We start from the raw sequence: 27,002 nt of genomic DNA on the forward strand, positions 1-27,002 counted from the left end.
GTATGGAGTTCAGTTGTGCAGTAATGCAGTATGGGATGTGAAAAAATAAAAGCTGAAGTCTTAAGGCATCACTGCAGGAAGCTGCAGTCATTGCAATTCAGTGAGTAATGATGAGAACTCTGACTTAAGGGCCATTATTACAACTCCTCATTCATACATGAATAAGATTTCAGTGAAGTCTTCCCTTTGCAGAGTAGATAACATTAAATAAGTTAATCCAGTGTTGTTGTCAGAGGAATGACAGGAGGGTTTTTTCCTCAGTCAAGGATTCTGTTACTTTTATTTATAAAAACAGTCTTTCCTCCCCTTTGTTCCCTTTCTGCTCCTGGAAGATAGGCAGAACATACCTGCTGGTGCTTTTGTCCCCTTTTTGCAGAATTTTCCAGTCTGTTCTTTAATCTTTATGAATTCTCTGTGCTTGTACTTCTCCAGGGTAAAGGGAGAATTGAATGGAAAGAGCACACTCCATGAGAACTGAATGCATATGGAAAACACTCTAGCTTTGCAGTTCTCTTGATGTTCTGTCACTAAGTGACTGTAAAATTGGAGTTGAATTATGGGAAAAGTTTCAAGGAGTCTATGGAATGCCTGCTGCATTGTTACCACACATTGTCTTGCAGTAATGAAGAATTCCTCTTTCTCAAGCTCTGAATATTCCATGATGCTTCAGTTAATTTTACAGTATAAATCAGTTTATCACTGTGACTTTTCCCTGGAGCAGCCTTGCACTGTCAGTGTTACACAAGTTACCTGCCCTCCATGGATAAGGAGGAGATCTCATGGAGTGCTGAAGGGGAGGGGTGTGGATTACCACTTTGGTCATCTCCAGCATTTTCAGTGCAGCAGCTTGAATAAACACATCATCTAAATGTGTTTATATGATTCTGTAAACTGCTGGTGATATTACTCAAGGACTGGGGGTGGTGTTGAAATGCATTCTCTCTCTGCACAGTGAACATGTGTTGGTGGGGTAGCTGTAATGTGCAGCTGAGGTCACTGCCAGTGCAGAAACTAAACAGTGTGCACTGGCATTGATTTCAGAAATTATCATAAATGCTGTATCACATCGAGAAGTTTTAGATCTTCCTTCAGTGCTGCTGGAGATGTTTCCAGCAGGATCTGAGAACTCCTTGTACCAAGCACAGATAACAGGCCATCTGTTCCTCAGTATCCCAGCTCCTTGGCACTGGTCTTTTTACTGTGCAAGACTCAAATGTCCTTTTGAAGTTGATTTGCATTTTTAGTGCAAATATGGTAATCTTTTTAATTTAAAAAAATGGAGCAGTGAGTTTGATTAGTGGCTTTCAGGACACTCCCTGGAATTCAGACCTTTCAGCTTGTTGCCAGTGAGTCCAGTTCACTGCAATGCACACAAATAAGGGAGGTGTTTGTATTCCCTGAAGTATATAACATTAATGTTCCTGCTTTTCTGTTGCAGGCTGCCTTTGGGGGTGTGCTGGGGAAATACATTCATGTGCCATTTTATCTTCACTGTGTTTGTAACATAAAGCAGACAATACAATGTATTAGGCTCCTTGTTGCTTCATTGTCTATGCTCTGTTCTGTACAGAAATGGCCACTGGTTTATTGGTGGAAGGATGACCTGTACTACTTCCTCTTTATTTCCTTAACATAATTCTTTCTTTCTCTTTGTACAGGCAAGATTTTGTAGATGCATATGTGGATTACATCTTCAATAGATCTGTGGCTTCCCTATACAGTGCATTCCATGAAGGCTTCCACAAAGTGTGTGGAGGTAAAGTTCTTCAGCTCTTCCAGCCCAGTGAGCTGCAGGCAATGGTGATTGGGAACACAAATTATGACTGGAAGGAGCTGGAGAAGGTAAGAACCATAGTTAGCTTTTGCTTTTGTATAATTCTAATTTCAGGGTGCAAAAGCAGCTAGGTGTCCTCTTGAGCTCTGTTTTAATTAATGTGATTCCTGTTATTTATTGACACCTTAAAACATCAGTGAATGGAGATCCTAAAATATTATTTACCTTCCTGCTTTAACTTTTTCCATCTAATTTCTGAAGGAAGTCAGACTTAGAGAAGAGGCCGAAAAATCCACAGACCCCTGAGGCAGCCATACAATCTTTCATACTAGACATGAGAAAGTGAAGTGATTGCACACAGTTATTAAAAGTAAATATTCTCGATTGTCAGAGCTCAGTGAGACTTGGTCTCTGGGATTGAAAATGCTTTGCAGTACAGGCATCTGTCCCTATATTGAATTCAGACTGAGCAGCTGAAGGAAATGGAGTGAGGAATGGAGTAGTAGTGTGTCACTTGCTGTGTGCCTGTACACAAACTGCATTCATTCTGCTGCACTGTCAGCTTATCCAACTGTTCTGTGAGCAAGCAATAACCCCATTTCCTGCTCATTTTAGAATACAGAATACAAAGGAGAATACTGGGAAAACCATCCTACAATTAAAATATTCTGGGAGGTTTTTCACGAGTTGTCTTTGGAGAAGAAAAAACAGTTTTTGTGTAAGTATTTGAAATTATTTTACATAAGTTTCTAACTGAACAGGATCACTGGGATTTCAGGCTCTTGCTATAAGTGTGCAGGTGTAAGTATTTGTCTGTAATGATGTGATTAACTATTTGGGAAAAAAAAAGCAGAATAGAAAAAATTGATTGTAAGCTTTTCTCTGATTTTCTTGGGGGTGTCCTGAGTCATTCTGGGTGATGGGTAGTTACAGATCACAGTAGCTCAGAGCAGCATTAAAGAAAAGAAAAGCCAACCCCCCCCCAAACACCAACAACCTAATCTGCTGGTGACATTTATTTGGTAACTAGGATATCTTTTCCTGTGCTTTGACATATAGTCCACATCCTCCAGGTTTTTCACTGCACAGAGATGGAAATTTGGAGTAGTAACTGATTGTAAATCTGTGATAAAGTAATTAAAGCTTGCTGTGAGTGAGGATTTGCTTGGAATAGATCACAGATTAGTTTCCAATTCAGATAAATTACTTACTGAATAAACTAATTCTGTGTTTACAAGATTCTTGGAAATGCTCAGTAAAGATTCAGCCAGTGGATTTTAAGTTAGAAGGTTCTGTGGCATGAAAAACTTTATAGTATTTTAAGGACTGTTTGGTTTCATATGCTAAAATGAAATACTTTTCTTTATGGATCACTTGCTGTATTACAGTTATGAGCTCAGATGTAGAAGGTAGAGACAGGGTGGAGTCATTATTCCCTGTTTTCCAGACTTCACAGGACTTTGGTGTGAAAAGCTGGCCATGGCTGGAATGATTACAAAAGGCCAGCAATGATTAGAGCAGCACATGTGACACAGTCCTTCAGCTAGCTCCAATTTCAAGCCTTTGTTTTTTCTTGGCAGTGTTTCTGACAGGCAGCGACCGGATTCCAATCCTTGGGATGAAGTGTCTCAAACTGGTCATCCAGCCAACAGGAGGGGGAGAAGATTACCTGCCCGTAGCTCACACGTGCTTTAATCTTCTTGATCTTCCAAAATACACTGATAAAGAAACCCTGAAATCTAAGTTGATCCAGGCTATAGACCACTATGAAGGTTTCAGTTTAGTATAACTTGAGAAATGAAAGTTCCGTGTACCGTGGGATCATTGAGTTTTCGTGTCTTTCTTGTGGTGGTAAATTCAGTGGATTAAGTGATGCAGTTGATAATATAACTGATTATTTGCAAAAAATGTTCAGTGGTATGGATATTCATGAGAGCCAAAAAAATCATTTCCAAAACTAAGGAGCTGTCTTAATACATACCTTCCTGTACAGAGCCATGTGGATTTTGCCATCTTACAATAAAAATGAGAGTATTGTGAATGGGAGTCAAGTTTCACTAACAAGAATTAACATTTCACCTTATGCAAACAATTTGGCGTGTGAGTGCATGAGAGACTTGCTTCAGTTTTTCAAATCATTTAGAATATTTAACTTCTTCCCTGATAAATTCACTTGGTAACTTTTCATTTTGTAAATAATAAATTTTTGTGATAAAATAGTTCTGTTCCAATACCAGTATGGTTTCTATTGCTTGTAATTGAATATGAGCTTATTTTATGGCTTTTAACAAAAAAAAAAGTGATTACTCTGATTTCTGAAGATATCTATTTTTCTGGTTTGTTTTAAGAACCTTAATAATGAAAGTGATTGTTCAAGAGACATTCATCTTCACAATGTACAATCCATGAAGCAGTCACTTAGTGCCGATACAAAACCGCAGCCAATGGCATTTTTAATATGTGGATGGACAAGCTGACTTAAGACACTGTTTTCTTTTTAAGGACTGATTCTGTAATTAAGTGGACACAGTTATAAAAGAGGTTAATTTATGATTTGAAACCTCTGCAGTCATGTGTCAAGAATACAGCTGAAAAGAAAAAGGTGCACCAGCCAATTGTTGCTGTCAAGAGGTTAAAACGTTTATTTTTAAATGCTGAAAGCGTAGTTTATGGTTTCTAATAGAATTTTCACTTTTTTCCAGATAAATGCATTTGAAATAACCTTTAACACCCCTCTCCCTTTTTTCTTAAGATTTTATTTTTAGTATAATTGCCCTGAGACGATTGTGCTTAGCTGGACACTTTTGGATTTGACTTTTCCTTCTCTGGTTAAATTCCAGATTTTGTGGTGTTAATGCATATGTGACTTGCAGCTGTGAAACAAATATTTATTTTTTTTAGATTTTTAAATGCAGTGAAAAAATTCAAGCTATAATAAAAGACTTGAATGAAAACCTTTGTTGGTTGATGTGTACGGATGCTTGCAGCAAGCAGAGTTCTTCAGGTGGAGAGGAACTTCCAGTGCATTAAATTGGAGAGTACAACTAGGAAAAGCAGGGAAATGCAGTCATTGCAATAAAAACTATATAATATCCAGTTTCTGTGCTGGCAGTACATAACATTTGTATTTGATAGAATACAAAAAAAAAGGTCAGTACAGTTAAAATCAGTCTTTTTCCTTAACACTGTTTTTTACAGCTTTCTCACACAGTGTAACCTCTTAGTAATTTCTTTGTATGCAGCCCATATTCCATCTTTTCCAACATTTGTTACCTGGCTTGGAAATCCTCCCTCTTGCAAAAAACAAGAAACCAACAAATACTAAAGCAGCTTAATCTTACTGTACATGGAAGAAAGAAAAGGAGACAAAGAGGAGAGAAAAGGTATTATGCAGGTAATACTAAAACACCATTTTTGATTATGAAACACCAGAATTGCAAAGGTAGATATTCAAAAATTAGGAAGTGGCTAATGTAAAGTTATCTTCTTCCTTTCTCCCCTGTGTATAATTGGAGGTCCAAGTGCTGTTTTTTTTGCAAGGGAGCCTTGTTTCATTTGGTGCACAGAGTTGTTGTTTACTCAATAAGAAGGGCTTTATGTGCAGTTGTGCACATAAAGTGTGATTTGGTCTATATCATGCAAATCCAGTAGTGCAGGTATGTGTTTCATTTCCCTGTGAGATATTCTCTGGTTTTTGCTGTACTGGATTTCTAGTCAATGTCAATGTTAACCTGAAGGGTGACTAAAGAACCTCATTCTGTAGGTGAGGGCTCAGAGGCAGAATCCAAGCTGTAATTCACTTGCCCATTTTTGGTGCCCAGTTTAGGATGCACTGAACATCATAGGTGTCCTTCATTTTTGATGTGCAGCTCTTGCTGACTACACTGCTGTGGCAGGTGCTTCACGTGGCTGCAGCATGAGGCAGACGCATTTCCTACTCTCTAGGAACACGAATGGACATGAGTTTGGGAGGAGGGTGCTGGAATGGTTGGTTTAACATCACCTTGAGAGCCCACTGGCACAGCAGGGCTGGAGCCATTTCCCTCAGGACAGCATTCACCTGAGAATTCTCTGCAGCTCTGGCCTTGGTTTTACTCACTTCTGCAGGAAATGCTGAATGCTCCTGATTATCTTACAGGTGTCAGTTCACTCTGCAGGAAGACAGTGCCCAGTGGAAACAGTTGTCTGGGTAACAAGGTAAAGGACTTTGTGTGATACCAGAACAATTAATAGTGGTGGCATCACTTGTGTCAGGCTGTTCAAGGCTTTCTGCAGTGCTTGTGCTGCCCTCAGTTCCCTTGGAAGTCACAGCAGCCCTGGGAAACACAGCTCTGCTGAAGGTGTGCCCTGAGGCAGCAGGAAGTGCTGGATCAAGTATCATTTTGTATACAATATTTGATGCTGTGCAACATGTAAGAAAGAGGGAAAAACCCCATTTTATGTGTAGCTGAAATAGCCATGATGTTAGTGAAGAAAGCCTAGAACTTTCCTTTCCCTCAAACCTTCAGTTACTCAGGAAACCTTGGGTACCACTGCTTAAAAGGGTAAAGCAAACTGGGGAATGACAGTAGGTTGGGCTTCAGTGGGAGCATTTTACAATAATTAATTTTTAAAGTATTTTTATTTGATGATTAGATTAGCATTTGATAAAGATTCAGAATTCTCACTGGAGAAGACCAGTTGCATGTCAGACTTGTCATCGTCACTGCTGAAGGAGATTTGCTATTGGCAGAGCAGTGCAGCCATGGACTGGATTTATTGCACCTGTCACATGAGTAAGGGATGAAGGTTGAATTTGCATGGCAGAACTACCCAGGCTTTTTGAACTAAAGGTACAGCAGATGTTTGTCCCTCATTTTCCAGGGCAAAGGTAAGAACCCAGTGTAAACTGTTAAAGCATTGAGCCCTGCTTAAGCAGAATGGTTTGTCTCCTTTGGCACTTTATGGGAGTTGCTATTAATGAGGCTGTTACTCATCATAAAGCTTTGAGCCATGGTATTCCCTTTAAGAATGTTTATAAACAACTCTGAAGAGGGTTTTAATTCATTGCACTGCTCTCTGCTGCAATAAACTTGATAATAAATGAAGCTTAATGTAATCAAATGTAAACCACTATAAAGGAGAGCTCCTTAAAGGCACATGAGGTTCTGCAGTTAAGATAAATGTAGATAAAGGTTTCATTTAATAGTACAGTGTTTAGCACTGGTAGAGTTGAACCCCTCAAGAGTGGCTGTGTTGACTTTCTGTGAGCAGCCAGAACTATGCACTTGTATGTACTGTGAGGAGTTGCCTTACTCAGTTTCTGAAGGGGAGAAGATAAAAAAGCAAAAACAAAGTATTTGTTTCCCCTGACAAGAGTCAGGGTCCCATTGCTTACCAGGTGGATATTTCCAACTTGCCAGGTCAGACTGTAGTCTGGGTGCACTGATTATCAGCTTACTGGTTTGGTCCTTCAGTCTACTGTTTGTGTTTGTGTTTGTGTTGGTCAAGTCTGGAACAATGACCTCAGTAACCCTAGCTAGACCCTGAAAGGCACACAGAGCATCTTCTGTCACCTGCTATCACCAGATTAATGCAGCTCCTTAAAGCCCCAGGAAATGCCCCTGAGTGTTTGCCTGCTCTGTGTGCACAGTTAATCCATGCAGGAACTCCACCAGGCATCATTTCTGTGCACTTGAGCTCCCTCACCATGTGACTGAGTCCTCAATTTTTTTATTTTCCTGAGAAAGGGAACCGGTTTGTGCCTATACCCATAATTTTTCTCTGTGCTGCTACCTCTTACACTGAGTGCCTTTCTGTGAGAATGTTCAAACTTGGTAACTGCAAACCTTTTCCTGTCCCTGCTGCAAAGTGTTGAATGAGAAAGATGTGTTACCTTCTAACCATAAGGCAGCTGGGGGTGGGGGAAGCACTGGCCATGGCAGGCACACTGGAACTGTGCTGAAATGCTTTATCTGCAGCCCCGCTGGTCTGAACAGTCTGAGCTCCTGCATATCCCCTGGGTTTGCACATAACTATTGACTCTACAAAACAACAAAATAAGGGGGGCAGGTGCCACAAGTGCCATCAGAGCCCCCTTACATTAGCCAGGACAGCACTGGGCATCATTGTTGTTCTCCAGCCAAAGGCACATCAGTTTCAGATTAGGCAAATGAGGTTTGGGAATCTCATTCCACATAGGAGGTACCAAATTGGTAACTTCAGAGTAGCTGGTGTGTACAGTGCTGGTCTCACCAGTGCTCCAGGCTGGTCTTGGCAGCAGGTGATGAATCCTCACCTGTGCAGTGAATGTCTGCAGGTGCTCACTGCCTCCCTTCATGAGCCTCATTACAGGAGGGAACTAAGGATGAATGTTACACAGAGACTTCACTTTGAGTAAAGTGCACAAGTCAAGGTTCCTTCCCTCTTCTGAGCAGATACAGCAGCGTGGCTGGGAGGAGGAACACACTTGGCAGATTGGAGCTGAGCCAGCTTCCAGTGGGAGTTGTACCTGCCATGTCTTTGAAGAATTTCAAAAGTAATCAGTGTCATTTTTGGTGGCCTGATCCTGCACAGAGGCTCTGTGGGAGCCCTGCCAGCAGCAGTGTTTGAGGTGCAGCATCTCCAGAGTCAGAGGCTGTGCACCCGCAGGGGATCCTGACCAGGTGCCAGTATGATATCAGGAGTAAGCAGAGGGGGAGGCTAATTGAGATAAGGAAGCCCTGCAGTGTTTTTAGAGGAGGAAGTGGCAGGAATAGCCCTGCAGGCTGAGGTGTTAATGCAGAGGTCAGGCCCTGCAGGGATTTCTGCCTGTGCCCAAAAGGGAATGCTCAGTTTTAGTCTGGAGAGTGGTGATGCTCCACGGGGCCTAAGGCCAGTTCTCCATAGCATTCAGCATTCCTGGGTGGTCTCTGTGGAGCCCAGTGTTGGGAGCTTCTCTGAGATCCAGGGCTCCCTGTAGGCTCCCTCCTGCTGGGGGAAGGAGGGTCCCCCTCAGCCAAGGCTTGGACTTGGGAGCAGGGCTCTGCCATTGGAAAAGGTGGTGGATAATAATTGTACAGAGCTAAAAAACCCATGGCCAAACAACCAAATCCCACCCAAAGGTGTTTGTGGTTTGTTTCTAAGGACTTTCAGTTTGTGTTTCTTTGTGACTTTCGAAATAACTGAGTCTGTAGTTGGTTCATGTTTGCTTTGTGCAGGGCTCTGTCCCTGGTGATCCTGGTGCGGGAGCTGCTCCCAGGGAGTCTGGGCTGCCACTCCAGGGCACATGGCAGGGGGCTTTGCAGGGAAACAGTTTCTCTGCTCTGTGAGTCAAAGTAACAGTGCCATGGTCAGAGCCATGGTCAGAGAGCACCTGGGGGTGTGTCCCTTAAGAAACAATCCTTGAAGGACCTGTGGTGGTGTCCCTGCCTCCACCTGCATCCCCCAGGCAGGTCAGGGGAGGCTCTGGGCGTGCCTGGCTGGGGTTTTGTGGGCTGTTGGTTCCAGGGCTGCTGTGAGCAGCTGCAGCTCAGCTCCTGGAGCTGCTGTGACTGTGCTGCTCCTGAGAACTGCTGTGCTGGTTCATCTGAGGCACAGACCCTCTCCACCTGCAGCTACAGGTGCTTCCAGAAGGGTATAAGGAGAGGGAAATGGGCCTCCAGGAGCTCTGGGAGCCCTGTCCCAGCTGAATTTGCCCAGCTCCTTTCCAAGGTCCCAAGGCAGAGAGCTGCACAGTTGGTGAATGGTTCAGACTTTACTGCAGTGCCTCTGCTTTTCTGAGCCCTGGGCTCCTGCTGGGGCAGAACCAGCAGCCCTTTTCCCTCGGTGCACCATTATCAGGATCATTAATACTGTTATTTTCCTACTGAGTCCTAACAGTCTGTGTCTTCTTGAAAGTGCCTAGCAGAGAGTAACTCAGGGTCCAACTCCATGACTTCTTGAGAATTTACAGCTAGCTTGGTGCACCATTGTCACCTAGACATGGCCAGTTGTTTTAGCCTGAAATTCAGCCTTTTGCACTGGGTTTTATTCTCCAGTCACTTTGTAGATAAGTGTATCATGCAAATAAAATGCAGCTGCTTTTCCATTTGGCTGTTCTGGTTCAGTATTTAAGCATAGATTATTAAGCTTGAGGTACTCCCCTGGGTCTTCTTTTCTCACTTTTTTCAGTTTGATTCTGGGTGCTGGTTTCATTAGAATGTTGTGCTCCTGTACTGAATTCAAGCCAGATTCATAGAAAATACATGGCCATTAAGAAGAAATTATGAGAAGATGTTTAAATATGTGCTTCTTTAAATACTTTTGCAAGGTCATTATTGTGTCTAATGTACCAGAATACGCTGGAAGGTGGCTGGGGAATGGCAAACAAATACTTGTCTTTGCTTTTTTTTCAGGGCATCTATTCAATATAAATACTAAGGGCTAAGATGCTTTCATAGGGTAGTTGTGTAAATTATCAGAAAAAATAAGTGATCTCCTCTTCTGAGATTGTACAGAGTACAGCTGGACCTGGACATGCTCTGCCATGCTTCCAGATTTCCTGCAAGGTGCTGACTACTTTGGAACAACAAAAAGTTGTGACAACAAATGTTTTCTCAAGCCCACCATTGGGCTCCTCACCATGTTAAATACAGCACCTTGCTGAGGGGAAAGGGCAGGGTGTGAAATGGAGGAGTGAGAGATAGTTTGGCGTTCCTCTTCTGTTCAAATAATATTATCAAAGACACAAGAAAGAACAAAATGCAGAACTTCATCTAAGTGCAGAAAAAGGTGCAGCTGGTTCTATTCAAGAGGAAAATGTTTTCAAGTCATTCAGAGTAATAAGTAATTGATAGAAAAACATCTTGTGTGTTGAGTCTGTTTTTAATACTTTGTGCCTCAAGTGTGTGAGTTTGTGTGTGAGTTTTATCACCTCTGGGTTTTTTTCTGCCAATACAAATCAATTTCTGTTTGAGAGGTGGTGGTTCAGAAGTGCAGAGGAATCATCCAGCAGTGAGGTGTTACACAGTGGGAAGCTGATTAAACTGGCCCTGAGGGCCACTGGAAGGGATCTGTTGCTGTCTGGGGTGTGCTCAGCACAGCTGCAGCCCCCAGGGAGCCACAGGACAAACCCAGAACAGACCAGGGCAGCTGCATGCAGGCTTTGCCAGGGGCAGGTGGAAAAAAGCCATTCCAAGTGTGATGCCTTCCATTAGCCAGGGTACACCTTGACTTTATAGGGCATCTTTGGTAAGTTTGTAAGGTATAGCTAGAAATTAATGGAAACCAGAAATCAAATGACAATTTTAATAGACTTTAGAACAGAGTGTACGAGTATAAAACACTGGTTTTGTATTTCAAAAGTTGCAGGAAGATAGCCAGTCATTTTAAACAGTCTTCTACAAAACATATGCCAGTAGATTACATAAAAGACACTATATACAATATAAAAGAGCAGAAACCAATCCTCACTGTAAAAATAATTTAAAACAAAGTATTTCAATTTAAAATATCTCCTATAGCACAAACTAATACATTGTGACATGCAAGTGAAAACTAAACATATTGCATTCTTTAATGTAGCCAAATAAGAGCTGTGTTAAATTTGGACAATGAGACGACATGCCAACATTTCCCGATGAATACAGGAGGCTGTTCTTAAATATTTATTAACTGTTGGTTTATGTTCAAAGAACAGCTACTATACATCTTCCAAAATGTAATAAATATTAAAGCAAAATATATGAATAATCTACATCGTTGAGTTCATTTGGGCCAATGTTGAAAAAGTGGTTTATAGAAAAATGCTGTTTCACTGACTACTGCACTGTGCAATTGTACAAAATAGTTCTAAAGGCTTGGAAACAATCTGCACTTGAACATTTGCAACATCCAGTTTTAAGGCAGCCTCGCACTTGAGAGAGCAGAGTGGGAGAAGCCGCTTTGCTGTCGTGTCCAGGGTGGAGCTGGCAGCTGGAGGAGATTTCCCAGCTCAGTCAGGAGCTCAGGCCAGCAGGGATTAATCCACGTGGAGCTCCTTGGCAGCATAAACAGAGACTCCCACCACTGGAGTCAGTCTCTCCTGGGCTTGGTGCATCCGTGAGCAGAGGAAGAGCTTCATTGCTGCGCCTTCTCACACTGGGAGGAACACTCTTCTCAACTCTGTTCCACACTGGAGCCTTGGCAATTCCTCAAATGCTATTTATAAAGCAATCTGCTCTAGATGTGGCCGCTGGGTCCAGCGTGACAGCCTCTGACTGGGGGGATCCTTTCTGTTTAAAATGCTGGATTCTCACTGCTAGGGAGCCAATGTCAACAACGTTTCATGTCCACAGGAAGTCAAACACTCAGCAACCTCAGCATTTTCACAGCACTTCTTGATCAATCAAAAAACCATTGGATTCCTCAAGTGCTGCTGTCTTGTTTCCATCTCGCTATCTGCTTGCAATTAGGTTTGTCTCAAACATACAAAGGAACTGTTAAAGCAAAAAAAAATTAGCTGCCACAGTAGGTCTTAGAAAATGCCAGTGTTTAATGACAGACTAGGCGTGAATGAAAGGTTTAGCAGAAGCGTAAGAAGATTTTAAATAAACCAAAGTGTTACAAAGCAAGAGGTGTGAAAATACCATTCTTTGGTCTAAATTAGCTGTTCCCTTTATATTAGTTTAACATTCCAATGGCTTTTTCAAAACTGTTTAAAAATAATATAAGCTGAAATTTATTAAGCAAAAATATGTATTATATACATGGATGCCTGATCAGACAGATGAACTTAAAAGTGAACATAGTGACAGTTGTTTAGATAATCCTAGTACCTTAAAAAAAAGATGAGTTAGTGTTGAGTGCGCAGTAATAGATTTTTATTGAAAAAGGTAAAAAACTAAGCATGAAAATCTGTTTTAGTTATTTATAAACACTACATCCTTATGGTTTTGTTGCTCTAAATTCAGACGTAAACATTCATTCTGACATGCCAAAGCTCCTATTGCTGGTGGGAAGTTCCTGTAACCAGTCAGCGATCACTTCACAGCGCGTTGCTCGGATGCTCCATCCCTGCAGCTTCGCTGGTCTCAGCTGATTCCTCAGCTGTCAACTCCTCCTGCTCGGCTCCATCCTCCCCGAATCCAGGCTCCTCTTCCCGCTCGGGAGCATCCTCATCCTCTATGCCATTGTAAAACTCCTCCATCTCACTCTCATCCTCCACGTCCAAGCTCTGGCTGCGGCACGAGCCGCTCTCGCTGCTGCTGCCGCAGGAGCTGGAGGAGATGATGTCGTCCTCGGAATCCGAGTACACCTCAGCACCGTGGAAGATGTAGCGGTTGGGTGGCAGGAACAGATACTGGGAACCTGCAACAGAATGTGAACACTCAGGGACATGCTGGATACAAAAGCTTGTGGCTAAAAGGTGCCTGCATAGATCTGTTTTCAACAGTGACAACTGACAAAGCAGATGACATGAAAAGGCATTTATGCCCATGTGTGTGTATTTATTACGAAGGACAGAAGAAATGCTTCACTGGAAACTCAGTGTTCCTCCTCCCCCTCCCTCTGGCACCAAAGAGAATTTATGCTGATTGTACAGCAGCTGTTTTACGGGAACACATTCCCAGCTAGACTTCCTCTACCTACGACAGAACAGGAGCCCCTGCATGGAGTATCAAAGTCTAAACCCAGCCTTTCCTCTAGAAAATTGCACTTTAATTCTTGACTCCTTACATCAGTTACAAGACTGCACACTGGAGGGCTTCCTTGGAAAGTCTAAACTTTCCTTAAAAACGTGCCTCACTCCAGCTGTGAGATTTTTAAGTCCTGTCATTACTTTGTCTTCCAGCTCTACTGCAATACCAAATCATGCTCTACTGTGACCAGCTTCTGAACACCTCAGGACCAAACCAACTTTTCTGAAAATGCATTTGAAAATGTTACGAAGGGATTTATTTTTTGATACCTACCTTCAACCTCCTAAACTTTAATCTTTTAGGTGAGTATGTAATCACTGATTTTTAAACCTATTATGAAATACAAAAAGTATTTCCTACTGGCTTCTCCAAAAGGAATAAATGGTTCAATGAGAGTTATGTAGACCCTTGTCTGAACAAAAATAGCCACCAAACCCACTGTCTCAAGAGTAACTTTTTATCACTTTAAAGTAAGTCTAGCATAAATGTATCAGCCAAAAGGAAGTAAAATACTGAAAAGCATTAACACTTACCATCCAGCCTTTTGCTAATCTGTTCTTTTGCAGACCTGTTTACCCAACACTTCTTCAATATTTCACTCTTTTCTTTATTTTCTCCATCATTAGATCCATTTTCCTTCATTGTTTCAGAGTTCATTAGCTCACTAGCAGGATTTTCAGGGTTTTCTGATGACACCTGTGTGTCCTGAAGTGTCTCCTCTGAGCAGGTCCCTTTAGTTTCAGAGGCAGGCTCACAGTTTTCTAGCTTACATTCAGGTGGGTGTTGTGACACCACGGCAGTATCGGGTGGGCTCATCCTTCCTGGTGAGCTGGAGCCTTCTGAAATGTTCAGAGGGGTTGGTGGGAGCTCAGCCGAGAGCGCTTCCAGCTCCTTGTGCGGCCGTGGAGGCTTCTCTGTGATTTCCGAGAGTTTGACCGAGTTGTAGCAAAGTTTTGTGTATTCACTACCCAACCTCTGACACAATTCATTAATAATAACATCACAGTCTCCGAGAAGCTCCACGTCAAAGTGTAGATGAGGCAAAGGTTCCCTATTAATTAAGATCTGAGGCACTTCATGGGGGATGGAACCTATAGATGGAAAAGAGAATTCAAAGGTAGTCACTGGGGTTTGACTTCCAGCACAGACCGACTGAGAAAGTTCAGGCTTCTCTTCATGCCTTCACTTGAACCAAGACAAAAAAACAGCCAGGTCAGGAAGAAGGCAAGCCAGTCCCAAATTTAACAACGGTAGTTTGAGATGCTGTGCCTACTGTAGCCTGCTTAGATGGGATTTTCCCCCCCATTTTTTCCAGTTAAAAGCATTTCTCAATCACTGAGAAACATATGCACAGAAATACTGGCTACAGTAATATTAAAGACTAAAATTAGTACTATAATATCTTCAAATTATGTTGATTTTGTGCATCTGTTTTATGTACCTAAGTGCACATGAGGAATTACTGCTTTTGAGATGCTTCCTTTCTAAAGCCTTGAAGCGTTTCTCAAGCATTTCGCAAGCACGGAGAGAAATGAATCTTAGAATGGAGTCATTCAGCTTTGAGAGAGCAGTTTTTCAGATAATAATTTAATTACCTTGAGATCTACCTGGAGTGTAGAAAAAGCATTTAGAATTTGTTACCTTCTCAATTTTGCATTTCAGCTTTATATAGGTAAGCTTTCGTCTTACAATTTAGTGGTGCTCACTGAATTGAGCCAAAGATGTTTCTAAGAGCTTGGAGTTGGTTAACTGAGAATCCCACTTCTGATCCAAAATTTGTAAAGAAAATATTACCAGAGACAGTCACTTACTTGGGATCAATGCTACTGGTCTTACTTTGAGTGAAGACCCAATGACAATGAGGAGATCCACTTCATTTTTGTCGTACTTCATGGCACGGTGGAACTGCTCAGGCAGGTTCTCCCCAAAGAACACAATGTCCGGCTTCATGATGGCCAGCGGCTCCTCGGGGGGACAGCGGGGACAGCGGGGCACCACCTGCACACAGCAGCCAGTTACTGCCTGCAGGGCTGCCCTCTGAAACACCCACGTGTGCCACAGCCCCTGTTACTGCCTGCAGGGCTGCCCTCTGAAACACCCACGTGTGCCACAGCCCCTGTTACTGCCTGCAGGGCTGCCCTCTGAAACACTCACATGTGCCACAGCCCCTGTTACTGCCTGCAGGGCTGCCCTCTGAAACACTGACACCTCCCAGCCCCTGTTACTGCCTGCAGGGCTGCCCTCTGAAACACTCACATGTGCCACAACCCCTGTTACTGCAGGGCTGCCCTCTGAAACACTGACACCTCCCAGCCCCTGTACTGCCTGCAGGGCTGCCCTCTGAAACACCCACGTGTGCCACAACCCCTGTTACTGCAGGGCTGCCCTCTGAAACACCACATGTGCCACAGCAGGAGTTTCTCCTCCAAAAGGTTACAGGTGTTGCACCCACAAAGGTACAGGGCACTGTGGCAGGCAGCTGGCTAAGAGAATCCAGGACAAGAACAGAGGCCAGAACTTGCTTGGTCTCCATTTTAAACTTTTCTAATTCCTCAGAAACAGAGGAGAATCCTGCTTCACTAACCAAAGTGGCCACTAGTTAGATTTGTGGAGAAGTAGATTCCCTTTTTTCCTGAGCCAGGGAGTTTTCTGATCTTTGGGACCTCTTTCAATTCTTCCCTATCTAAAGACTTTTTAAGAGAGAAGAAAAGCAAGAAGGTGAGTGAAAGATCTACAGACAATACTGAGCAATTTCCTTCTAATAGTACAAGTTTTTTCAGCTGTAGTGCTAAAATATAAGACTTCACAATAAATCCAAGGAGCTGCAATCATACAGAAACCATCACAAGCTACAAATTAGAGCTAGAAAGGTGAAAAGATATGTACATTACTTATTGGAATAGAAAAATACCTGAAAACTGACATTTAAATGCATAACAAGTCCCTACTAAACAGAGAACAGCTGCAGAAAAAATAATATAGAATGTTGAAAGTTTAAATGAAAGAATTAATTTTATGGATGCCTGCAGTGGGACAGAAGACAATACTCTCCAAATTAGAAAATATCACAAGTAGAAGGTCTTCCTCTAGTGTCAAATGATCTTTCCCAAAAATTCAAGTGTTTGAACAAAAAAAAGCCTTTTGGGATGGATGCCTTGTGGGATAAGAAGAATTTGGCACAAGAGCTAGGAACTGGTGTGGTGGAAACCTTCACCCTGCACCCAAGCAAAAAAGCACTCAATAATCCCACAGTCAAGGGAAACCACCTACAGGACTCCCCAAAAAGGAGCAGATGGCTAAAATGAGTCTTGAACTTTCCCCTCAGATCTTTATATATTAGAAAGAGAAAATCTAACTCCAGCCAGCTGGCTCTGGAGGTAAAGGAGCAAAAAATATCTGTAGGATGTTCTTAAAAATACTATTCTTAATAGCAGAGTAAACCAAATTTCACATTCAGTAATTCAGTGTTACAAGGCTTCAGGCTTATGAGATTCACATTTCTTAAAGCTTTAACTCAAACATCTCTTCTGAAAGGCTTTCAATGAATTCCATTTCAAATGTAATGCCTGAAGGATTTACATCCCTTCCATATTTCTCATCTAAAGTTGCAACTGTGGACTCTGAAGCATTTATCAAAAAAACCAATGAGCCTGTGGAGAGTCCCCTTTCATTTGCATAAACAAGATCATTTTGATCACAGAATCATCTCCTCTGTTCCTTCAAAAGAAGGGGAAGAAGAGCAAAGGCAGAGAGGGTCTCTCCAGGTCAAAGGTTCCTCTGCTCTGACAGAGCAGAACCAACTCCTGCCTTGCTCCCAGGTCACTTGACACCCAGACATGGGGAGTTTGGAACATGGAATAGTTCAGGAGTCCTAGGAACACCAACACCCCATTTGATCCTTGCTCTAGCCTGCTCTGTGGTTAGCAATTTCTCCATGTATCAGCTGCTGTTTGAAACACATTTTTAATAAAGGAAAATGCTCAAAGAGCATCCAGTGTTATAAAAGGCTTTCTCAGTGTGACTATAAGTTCAGATCAACACAAACTAGGTATAAATCCAGCTTTTTGCTTACCATTAAACCTCTACTTTTTATCAGAGGAGCCATTACAAATGGACTCAAGGTTTTGTTCTGATTTTTGCCATTACCGAATTTTTGCAGTAGGGTATTTGAGTATACTTCTAAATACCAGAGGAAATACTAAAATACAGAGAGGCACTTCTTTGAAATACATGCAGAGATATGGAGGCTTTTAAAAGCAGATCTTGTAAGCAATCCCAGTATGATGGTTCAGGGTTTGGTGTGGGGTGTTTTTGAGTTAATTACTTATTAGAAAGCTGCAGTGAGTTAAAGTAGATTTTTTACCTGATTGAAAATATCTCCTCGAACAACTTCACAATCAACTTTGTATTTACAGATCAGGCAGGAAGCTGTTGCAAAGGAACCTGAGGGGAAAAACCCGAATGGTAGCATCAGGATTTTTAGTGATTCAGATTTGGTCTTAAGCCCAAGCTGTTTTGACAAAAAGGCTGTTATGTTGCAGTGCTACAGAAATCAGGCATTAAAAAAGGTAATGTAAAATTAAGAGGAGATCCTTGTAATACTAGAAGTTGTTGCTGTTCTAGGTGTTAGTCAGCAGAAATCTTGTTTTAGGAGTAGCCATGTACCACATGCATGCCAACACAAATGATTCTGTGTCCTCTCTTTCCCCTGAGCTGTGCAAGCACAGACAAGGAGCAGAGAACAGAAATTGCCCTTCTTGTTACACAGCAGTGGTGCTGCACAGCATCAGCAGCACAGGAACCCACAGAGCACAGAATAACTGAGGAAATGCATTAGAAAAGACAATATGCTTTCAGGGTATTGTATCTGGGTAAGACAAAGAGAGTGAAAGCACAGAAAAACCTGGAGCAGATCATTTATGAGCAACTGGCAGCTCAGCTCTGCTGATCACTGCAGGCCTGCAAACAGCACAGCTTCTGAAACCTTGCTCAGCACTGCAGCTCCCCAGAGTGAGGGATTCCAAGGACTATGGGAGGTGTGACAGTTATTGGCTCATTCTAATTAGCTGATTGTAATAATTCAGAGCTTCTTACAGCACGTTAGGGATGTCTGCCAGGCTCACAGACCCAACTCAGAGGCATCTGCTGCACTTCTCTGCAACTCCATAATGTGAATTATTGTTCACCAGCAGAAGTTTGGTGCCATGCATGAGCCATTCCCAGGCCACAGCCTCTGCTCACTCAGCTCCAGCAATGGCAAGGAATACAATCTAATTTCAGATGTATGGGTTGAATGCAAGAGCCATTTTAAATACAGCAGAATGCATCTCAGACACCACAGTTCTCATAGGAGGAACTGTACTGTAGGTGTGCAGTGACAGATGGGGCTGAAGGTTCACATAAGAACTCCCCAAATCACTGCAAGGTTCTTTTTTAACTCCTCATGATTAACTTGCCATTGCCCCAGCCACAGGAAAAAGTAGAATAAGTAGAGCAGTGTGAGCCCCCACAGAAGAGTTTTGGTTTCTCTCCAGCCACCATCATTAGGCAACAACCATTTGTTAAAGAGCAGCAGCTGTAGGTCAGATAAAGCTTGGTGGGCTCAAAACAACCTTTGCTAATTTTCAAAGGCCTCAAAATCTCCAAGTGCAGATGCTTTTAAAGCATCTGTGTCATTCAGAATCACCTTATACAGGACAGACACTAAAGATGGTCTGTGATCCATCCCTGCAGTGTGCAACTGGAAAAATGGGGAGCTTGAGCACAGCAGTGATGTGCAAAAACCCAGCCAGGTAAGGGGTTTGTGATAAATGCCTCAGATGAAATGGCAGCCAAAAGAAAACGTGTGACACACTGAGCACAGATGGAAACCAGCCCTGGGGCTGGGAGCTGACTGGCAGAGTGCTGTGTGCTGCCTGGGCTCTGTTCAGAGCACTGTGCTTGCTCTGCCTGGAGAATCCCACCCCACAGATCTGCACTGAGCTGAGCCTTGTAGGTATGGAAACCACGAGAGTCTGGCCCCTGGCAAAGGTGCAATTAGATGGATGGGCTTTACAAACATGCCAGTGCTGCTTTTAGATGATTTATGTGTCTGAAGTTCACGAAATGATCCAAAGATGCATTTAAGAACTAATTTTCTGAATACTTTTCTTGAAAATTAATCCTTGGACTTTCAGCTTGACATATGCAAGCCCTTGAAAACAGAAAGTGTATCAAGCAATTAAAGCAATTCCACTTAATTAGGCTTCATAATTACAGAATCTGTATGACACTGAAGGTGTAACAAGATGATCTTCAGTTCAACTGAACTGGTGATTAATGCTCAATGTTTTATACATGAGGTGGAGTCACTGAAGTGTCAGGATATTTTCAGATTTCAGTGGAATATAACCTAATTAAAGAATCAGGTAACACTCAGACTCCCATTTCATAGGAGGAATGAAATGGAATGGGCAGTGAGAGGGACCTATGGCAAGACTGGTTTCCATGTCATGTTGTCAGAGAGATCAAGAAGCACCAAATGCATTTTAGAAGTTACAGTCTAAGCTTGTGCCAACAGGGTGTGGATCTTCACTGACACACAGACCCTTCATCAAGCTCAATTCCCGAAAGGAGTTATTTCTACTTGAAACACTTCTGATTTAAATATGTAAGCTGCCTAAAACAAAACTTCAGCATTTAAAAATCAGAATATTTGTTGGCAAGAGACAGGAATTCGAGGAAAGAAAGTTTAATTCCAACAGTGATTACCCTGTCACATGCACCAGTAAGAATTCCCACAGGGAACATAAGTGAAAGTAAACACACTAACCATGGCACTGGATTATCCTTTGGATCCCTGCCACCTGCTCCAGTGTGTCTATGTTCTGAGTGTAGTTGCGAAGGAGTTTTCCTTCTTTATCCATCAAAGCGATGAACTTGTGACAGAGAGATGGCTGGAACTGTCCTGGGTAGATTTCCTGGGGAATTCAGCAGCACATTAGACACTGGATGTGGATACAGAGTTTACCTGAGCTGGGCACTGTCCCAGCCATCCCAGAGCCCTTCCCCTGCTCCCTCCCTGTGCCCTTGGCCACTGCCCTGGATCCAGCTCCTCACCCACTGCTCAGCTCCTCAGCCTGGCAGGAGGAACTGCTCCCTGCAAGCTGGGACTTTGGTTCTACACAGCATAAAATCAATGTTCAGATCTTTTTCTGGTTTTGAGAATTATGAAATAGGAAAGCTTTCTCTCCTTTGTTAAGTGTCGAGTGACCTCAATATTTGTTACTAGAAACATGTATTCTGATAGAAAAGGAAGAGGAGGAGTGGAAAAGCAGAAAAGTAAAAAGTATCAGCTAAGTTAGATTTGGACTTTTCTGGTAAAAGCTGTGTGTAGACAGGTTTCAAGTAAGTTGATTTTTTTGCTTGCTGTGGTGTTTTTTGGTTTGGGGTGGGTTTTTGTTTGTGGGGGTGGTGTTTTTTTTAATATTAAAACCCAAAGGAACCAAGTATACAATGAGCATCAAAATTTGTTAGTATCTGGATAGAAGGCTTTCAGAGAAAGCCAAGCAGAGAAAGAATGCACTGGGTTTTCTTTTCCAATCTTTGTAACAGGACAGACCAGTAGTATGAACTGTTAGCAAATGGAAGAAAGAATGAGCACAACCAGTGGTGATTGATTTTCACAAGTTCTCACTGGTCCTATAGAAATTCTTATGTCTTGGGTTTGATTTCTTTTTGGTCCCAAGGAAAGTAAAGACTAAATGCAATTTGGTTTGGTTTTTTTTTTTTGTTTCTCCATATGTCTACAGTTTCTACAATTCCTTCTTATCTAAGAGACATAATCTCTGCTTTTGATACTGTTTAATATCACTGAGATCTTTTCAACCATCTGAAATGGTTGTTTATATCATGAACTTACAACAGGAACAGTAAAATAAGCTTTAAAAAGAGAGAGAATGTTGCTGAGCAGTTTCTAGTTTTTATCAGAGTTATGCATTTTAATATTGTCATCTGCCTTTACTGACCAAGACAAGAACTGCTGGAAAACCATACCTTTGCAAACTTAAAAAACGGCCTGGGGTCCTTTCTGAAGTATTCTATATCAAACATTGCTTGAGGATCTGGAAGGTCTGGGAAGTCCACAGCAAGGCGTGCATAGATGCCATCTCTGGATCTAAAGTCAGGTATTCCACAAGACACTGACACCTGAAATATATTTTTGCAATCTGAAATAAGTGAAACTACATATTGGACCATAAAGTGTTGTTCTGGGAAACCACATTTCTGTATGCTCAGTGCTCAGAAACATTAAGAACAAAACCAGCCTGGGTTCTCTGTATTTATTTTTCTTTTCTTCTTTTTTTTTTTTTGGTCCAATATAACAATTCCCAAATCACAATCAGGAGAAATGGCACAGAAACAAAATTTGACAAGTGGACAAAAATCCCTTTAGTACAGTCTGCACAGGTAGTAACAGGATACCAGAACTTGCTTTTACCACTGGAAGTTTTGTAAGATGTGAACAAAAATTTAGAGCATTATTGCATTAAATTTAATTATTAATTGTTCACTGATCTGCCAACTCAGGCTTAGATATGGTAGTTGATATTTTAAATTTTTTTTACATGCTAACACAGTAACAGAATAGTCTTGCTTTTAAAAAATATATATTCTTACTTCTGAAGAATAAACCCCTTTTGATAGAAGTTGTTTATTGATAAACATTGCTTATCAAAGCATTGTAATAGTCATTAAGGACTGAAACCAGTCTCAGACTACCCCAAAATAGCATGGGAAGAGGAGGAGAAACAGGTGTATGCAAGTATGGAGAGAGCAGGATGGGGAGTAGCAGCGCTCTTGTAAAAGTTGATTTGAATTACTCATCTGCTGTGAGTCGTGTCACACCATCTGTGCGTGAACAACAGAAGCAAGAAATGATCTGGTGCACAGGTACTGAGCTGCAAATGTGCAGCCGTGCAGAAATGTTCTTTAGTCAGTGAGTAACTTTATCACCATCACAAAGCACCATGTGCTGAAAGTAACATTCAGTCTGCAGAAATCCGATCAAACTGTCCCTATGATTGATCATACTCCTCCTCAGCCCCCCAACTCTTTCCTAATCCTATTCTTCCAGTCCCTCAAGCTCCATCTGGGATTTTAAGAGATCCACTGGGATTTTGTTTACAAAAGCCATCCCCTTTGTCTGAAGACTAGGATAGAAAAAGTTCTGGACAGGTAAAGTGTTCTCATTCTGTAACTGTTTTGCATGGGAGCAGCTGTTTACAAGTTTCTATGTCTAAGAATATTTTGTTCTGAGAAGAGAGATGGAGTTATTTCCAGTGAAGCTGCAGTCCCTGCAGTGGGCTGGACTCTCCCCCCAGCACAGTGACTTGGCTCCCACCCCTGCATGCTGCACTGAACCAACCTGGTTTCACATTTGCACACCAACGCTGCAGCAATACCTACCCCAGCTCCAGTCAAGACCATGATCTTCTTGCACTCCTGCAGAAGTTTCACAGCATCATCAATGGTGTTAATATCTTTCCTCTTCTTCCTCTTTGGTGGCTCTGAAAGGATGTTTATCACAATTTGCCACAGAGTCATGTCGTCCAGTTCAGGTGGAGGGATGGTTTCTGGTAGCAGGTCCTTCAGAATCGTCCGTGGGTCTGTACCCAACATAAGATGCTGCTGAACAAAAGTGTAGGGACCTAAGAAAATTAAAAAACACAGATATTTAAAACAGAGTCAGGTACTGCAGATGATCATGGTTATTGTTCCATTTACTAATGCTTGCTAGTACAGTTTCATTAATCCAATTTAATGCTCCATTCATCAAACCCCCCGTATTTTGGTCAAAACTCTGAAGTGAGAGCTGGGCATTTTATTTATTTTATCATTATTTTATGTTAACCCATGAATGATTTCATAGAAAGTCAAGTAAAAATCCCAGTTTCCAGCAAAGTTAACCTCTTTTAGAGGTGCAACGGGATTTTCACAATGTGTCTCCATCTGTACTTTCCCAACATTTGGTATTTACAGGAATAAGCTGAAAACAAACAAAACCAAACAAACAACAAACATGCATATACTTTCCAGTGGTATTATAAACCATCACTCTAAACAGACACATAGAGCCCAGAAATCCATGGATTTTTGTTGGTTTTTTGGTCATCTAACATGAATTATTTCAGACATTACCTCCTCAAGCCATTAGATCAATCTTTCCAAAAACACTCGAGATGAGGGCTCACTGTCCTAAAATCATACAGGGATCATCTTCTTGTCCCTTAAAGAGTTAACACTAAGTAGGCAGGCTATAGAAATATGCCATAAATTAGTCTAATTTAGTGAACCTGTGTGTATGCTTTTAATAGGGATTGTGGCAGGATTTCTATTCAAGAAAAAAATAAGACATTGACAATTTAAATCAAAATACAGCAAGTTTCAAGGGGTTCATTTTTAAACTCCTTAAATAACATACAGAATACAGCCAACACCTCTAAACTGTTCAGAAGCACTAATTGCCAATATGTTTGCAATAGGAAAAATAATTTGAATACTGGGGAGGATTAAGTGACTGTTCAAAGGCAAAGAGCATCCAAGAACATGCTCCAGGCTTCTACCTATACGTGGTCTTGGGGTCCAGTCACTGGAGCTTGCATGTGAGGCTCTGTCTTCTTCATCACTGTCACAGGAGTGGAAGCCATTGGCTATGATTTCATCGCTGAGGAGGAAGTTATCTGCAAGACAGCACGAGCAGGGGGTTACACTCCAGCCCAAGGGCATGGGGTATCTTCAAACAGATCACAAAAACAAAAATCTCACTCTCAATTGGCAGTTTTGTCACTTAGGCACAGAAAATGTCTATTTTTCTCCACATTTATAGATATACTTCCAAGCTGTTGGTAGATTTACTGCAGGGTTTGCTACCTCAATGCTGGGCTTCAGGGGACTGCATGATGACCTTGTTGAAAGCTCATTCTCTGAAGTGTTGGGCATTATGGATATTTCACCATAGAAAAAATCCAAACCTTTTAAAAGTATAATTAAAAATGTCTTTCCCCTACAATTCTCACTGCAGTCAGCTCATTGAAAAACTGGGTGAAATGAAAACAGGTCGCCATTGCAGACAGATCTTTGACTAGGTTTTAAGAGCATTTTAACAGCATTTTGAAAGAAACCCACAAGTGCTCATTTGCTACAACAAATTCACAGGATTTGGTGAGGGTGTTACCTTGCAGCTCAGCTGTATTTGCTGACCACATACACAATTTGTGGTATTTCACTTGTGACACAGAACATGCTCCCCTGAACCACCTTCACTCAGTTTCTCTCATCCATTTGCCCCTGCAGCTGGGTCTGCTGCCAGTCACCTCAGCTGAGCCCATGGCCTTAAGCCAGAGAAACTCAATCTAACTCCATCTCAGACCTTGATGAACCAGCCCAGGGCAGAACAAGGCACTTGTGTTACTGAGCTCACACTGAAGGGGAAATCTACATTCCAACCTGAGCAGCTTATTAGAACTTAGACAACTCAACCTTTTTTACTGGCTTTAGTAGAAATAGCCTCAGCACCTGTAGATTCAGTTGTTGAAAATCTAAGATATGAACAAAGAACAAATTTCAGTCATGCTCTGTAAAGCAGAGTCCCTAATGTAGTTCTCAGTCTCTTATCTGAAGAACTGAAGAAGCCCCTGCACTATTTTAGCTGTTATTCCACTTGATTCTTAAATAAAGAACATCACAAAACGCCACCATTTTTTATTCAGAGGTTGTGTTCTTCTTCAAGTCCTTCTCCTTGTTGGCATAAATACTTTATTTTTGATTAGACAAGAAAGAGGTCAGTGACAGATATTTGTTGTTGGTTCTGGCTGTCTTGTTCTTCTGAGGCCACAGGAGCTCACAGACACTACTATTATTAATCTATTTATTTACAGCATTTCAGTTCCACCTCGTTATGCATGAAGTCAGTGAAGATATTGAAAATTTTGAAGAAGGAAAAAGTGCATTAGCAGACATCAGTAACTGCGAGGTGAAAGTTTAACTTAAGAAACCTTCATGGCTTCTGTATCAAGCAGCAAAGCTTACATTGTGAAAGGCTCCTCACACACAGGCCACAGAGCCTGGGATTTAGGAAACAGAGACAGATACAAGCAGGATAAAGTAACAGTTTAAACTGTAACACTCCCTGAGTATTTCTCAAAGGACAGCAGGCGTAATGCTGGCCAGGACTAAACCAGGCACAGCAAAACACGCCTGAGGCTCGGGGGGGACCTGAGCAAAAGGCTTCGTGTAAGGAAGGCACTGGTTAGAGATCACTGGCTTAGCTCTGAGCTGCTCCAATGGAGGATTTCAATACTGAGGTTGTTCCAGGTTTATTCTGTACCTGTTCCTTTTGGACTGCTTTTGCACAGACAAAAAGTTTCAGTAGAGTTTTACTATAAAGTCTCTTTAACTACATTCCAAGAGAAAATGTAAAGACTGTACTGGCAGAATGCAGCATCTGATACATTTTAATAAATCTTTCCAAAACACTGCTTTAAAAAAACCCCACAATTACCAAGTCCAACAAAACACAACTCAAACCTGAACAGTTTGTACTGGGAGGTACTTTCACAGTGATGCTGCCCACCAGTACACTTCAAATATGGTCTGAAAGAATTTAGAAAGATTATAGTTTAGTTTTGTGCTGCAGTCACTCAAACCTTAGCCAAGACTGTCACTCGCAGTTCTTTAAAGAACCAGTCAAGGCTGCTGCTCCTGAGCCTGCGTGCAAGTTTCTAAGGATCAAAAATACAATAATTAACACGGCAGAGATTAGGAAAAGGAAACCGGGCTTATCATTTCTCATTTTAATAACTTGTTGCCAGCACCACAGCAGAATAACCGTTTCCAGGGCTGAAGCCGAGCCGCTGTCCCCGTGCGGCACAAGCCGTGCCGTACCGGGCCGGGCCCGGCGCTGCCCCGGCCGGCGGAGCCGCAGGGCCCCGGGGTTCGCTCCGTGTGCGGGGCCGGGCCCGCGGCGCTCCCCGCGCCCGGCCGTGACACCGCGCCCCGTGCGACACCCGGGGCCGGCGCCGTGCGGGGAGGAGGGAGCCGCGGAGGAGCGGAGGGAGGGAGGGGAGAAGGGAGGGGTCGGTCCTCACCGGGATGCGGGGCCGGCACCGCGGCCGCCCCGTTCGAACACTGCGCCCGCCCGCAGCCCGGGGCCGCCTCCGCCGCGTCTTCGCCGGGCGCCGCCTCCGCGCCCTCCCCCTGGTCCCGCCGCGGAGGCGGCTCCGCCCGGGGCAGGCCCCGCAGCCCGGCCCCACCGTCCGCGCCGCTCCGCGGCGCCGCCGCCGCCTCGCCGCCGTCCTCCCGCGGCGCCCGGCCGCCATCGGCCGCCGCGGCCGCCACCTCCCCCGGCGGCTCCGCGGGCACGGCGGCGGCGGCGGCGGGCGCGGGCGGCGGCCCCGCGGCGCGGTCAGGGCGCGGAGCGAGCGCGGCGCTCCCCGATCCGCGGCGGTGCCGTTTGGCCGCAGGCTCGGCGCTGTCGCTGCCGGGGCCGGCGGGGCCGCGCGGGCGGAGCGGCGCAGCGTCCCCGTCCGCCATCTTGGCGCCGCCGCAGCCGCCGCCCCCCTCGCGCCCGG

General features: G+C 43.0%; 2 protein-coding genes across 7 annotated transcripts in view; one reads left to right on the plus strand and one right to left on the minus strand.

Moving 5' to 3' along the window:
* Positions 1–4,728, plus strand: part of HERC4 (HECT and RLD domain containing E3 ubiquitin protein ligase 4) — a 30,220-nt gene extending 25,492 nt beyond the window's left edge. For all 3 annotated transcript variants that reach the window (XM_054637061.2, XM_054637058.2, XM_054637059.2), the window contains 3 exons: positions 1,659–1,842; positions 2,390–2,492; positions 3,355–4,728. In XM_054637061.2, the coding sequence (XP_054493036.1) occupies positions 1,659–1,842; positions 2,390–2,492; positions 3,355–3,563 (496 nt within the window). In that variant the 3' untranslated portion in view covers positions 3,564–4,728. The remainder of the gene's footprint in view (positions 1–1,658; positions 1,843–2,389; positions 2,493–3,354) is intronic.
* A 6,278-nt stretch (positions 4,729–11,006) lies between these two features.
* Positions 11,007–26,986, minus strand: SIRT1 (sirtuin 1). 4 transcript variants are annotated; one of them, XR_008534642.2, is made up of 10 exons: positions 26,520–26,986; positions 23,997–24,113; positions 22,840–23,081; positions 21,427–21,579; positions 20,204–20,351; positions 17,756–17,835; positions 15,204–15,390; positions 13,926–14,483; positions 12,529–13,060; positions 11,007–12,189 (listed from the first exon to the last, which is right to left on the minus strand). XR_008534642.2 is itself a non-coding variant. In XM_054637016.2 (9 exons), exons 1-9 carry the CDS (start codon positions 26,962–26,964, stop codon positions 12,738–12,740), a joined length of 2,253 nt encoding a protein of 750 aa, XP_054492991.2. In that variant the 5' UTR covers positions 26,965–26,986; the 3' UTR covers positions 11,007–12,737. The 4 variants fall into 4 exon arrangements, 3 of the variants coding, with proteins under 3 accessions (XP_054492991.2, XP_054492994.2, XP_054492993.2); XM_054637016.2 differs by having other exon boundaries at positions 11,007–13,060; XM_054637019.2 differs by lacking the exon at positions 26,520–26,986 and adding an exon at positions 25,960–25,978 and having other exon boundaries at positions 11,007–13,060.
* Between the last annotated feature and the right edge of the window lie 16 nt (positions 26,987–27,002).

Source organism: Agelaius phoeniceus, chromosome 9 (genome assembly GCF_051311805.1).
Source record: "Agelaius phoeniceus isolate bAgePho1 chromosome 9, bAgePho1.hap1, whole genome shotgun sequence".
NCBI lineage: Eukaryota > Metazoa > Chordata > Aves > Passeriformes > Icteridae > Agelaius > Agelaius phoeniceus.

Coding starts and splice junctions, on each gene's coding strand:
- SIRT1 (XM_054637016.2), bottom strand. CDS start 26,964: ATGGCGGACGGGGACGCTGCGCCGCTCCGCCCGCGCGGCCCCGCCGGC. Junction 14,484..15,203: donor ACCAGTAGCATTGATCCCAA/GTAAGTGACTGT, acceptor TTCCATCTATAG/GTTCCATCCCCCATGAAGTG. Junction 13,061..13,925: donor GATTAGCAAAAGGCTGGATG/GTAAGTGTTAAT, acceptor ATTCTGTTGCAG/GTTCCCAGTATCTGTTCCTG.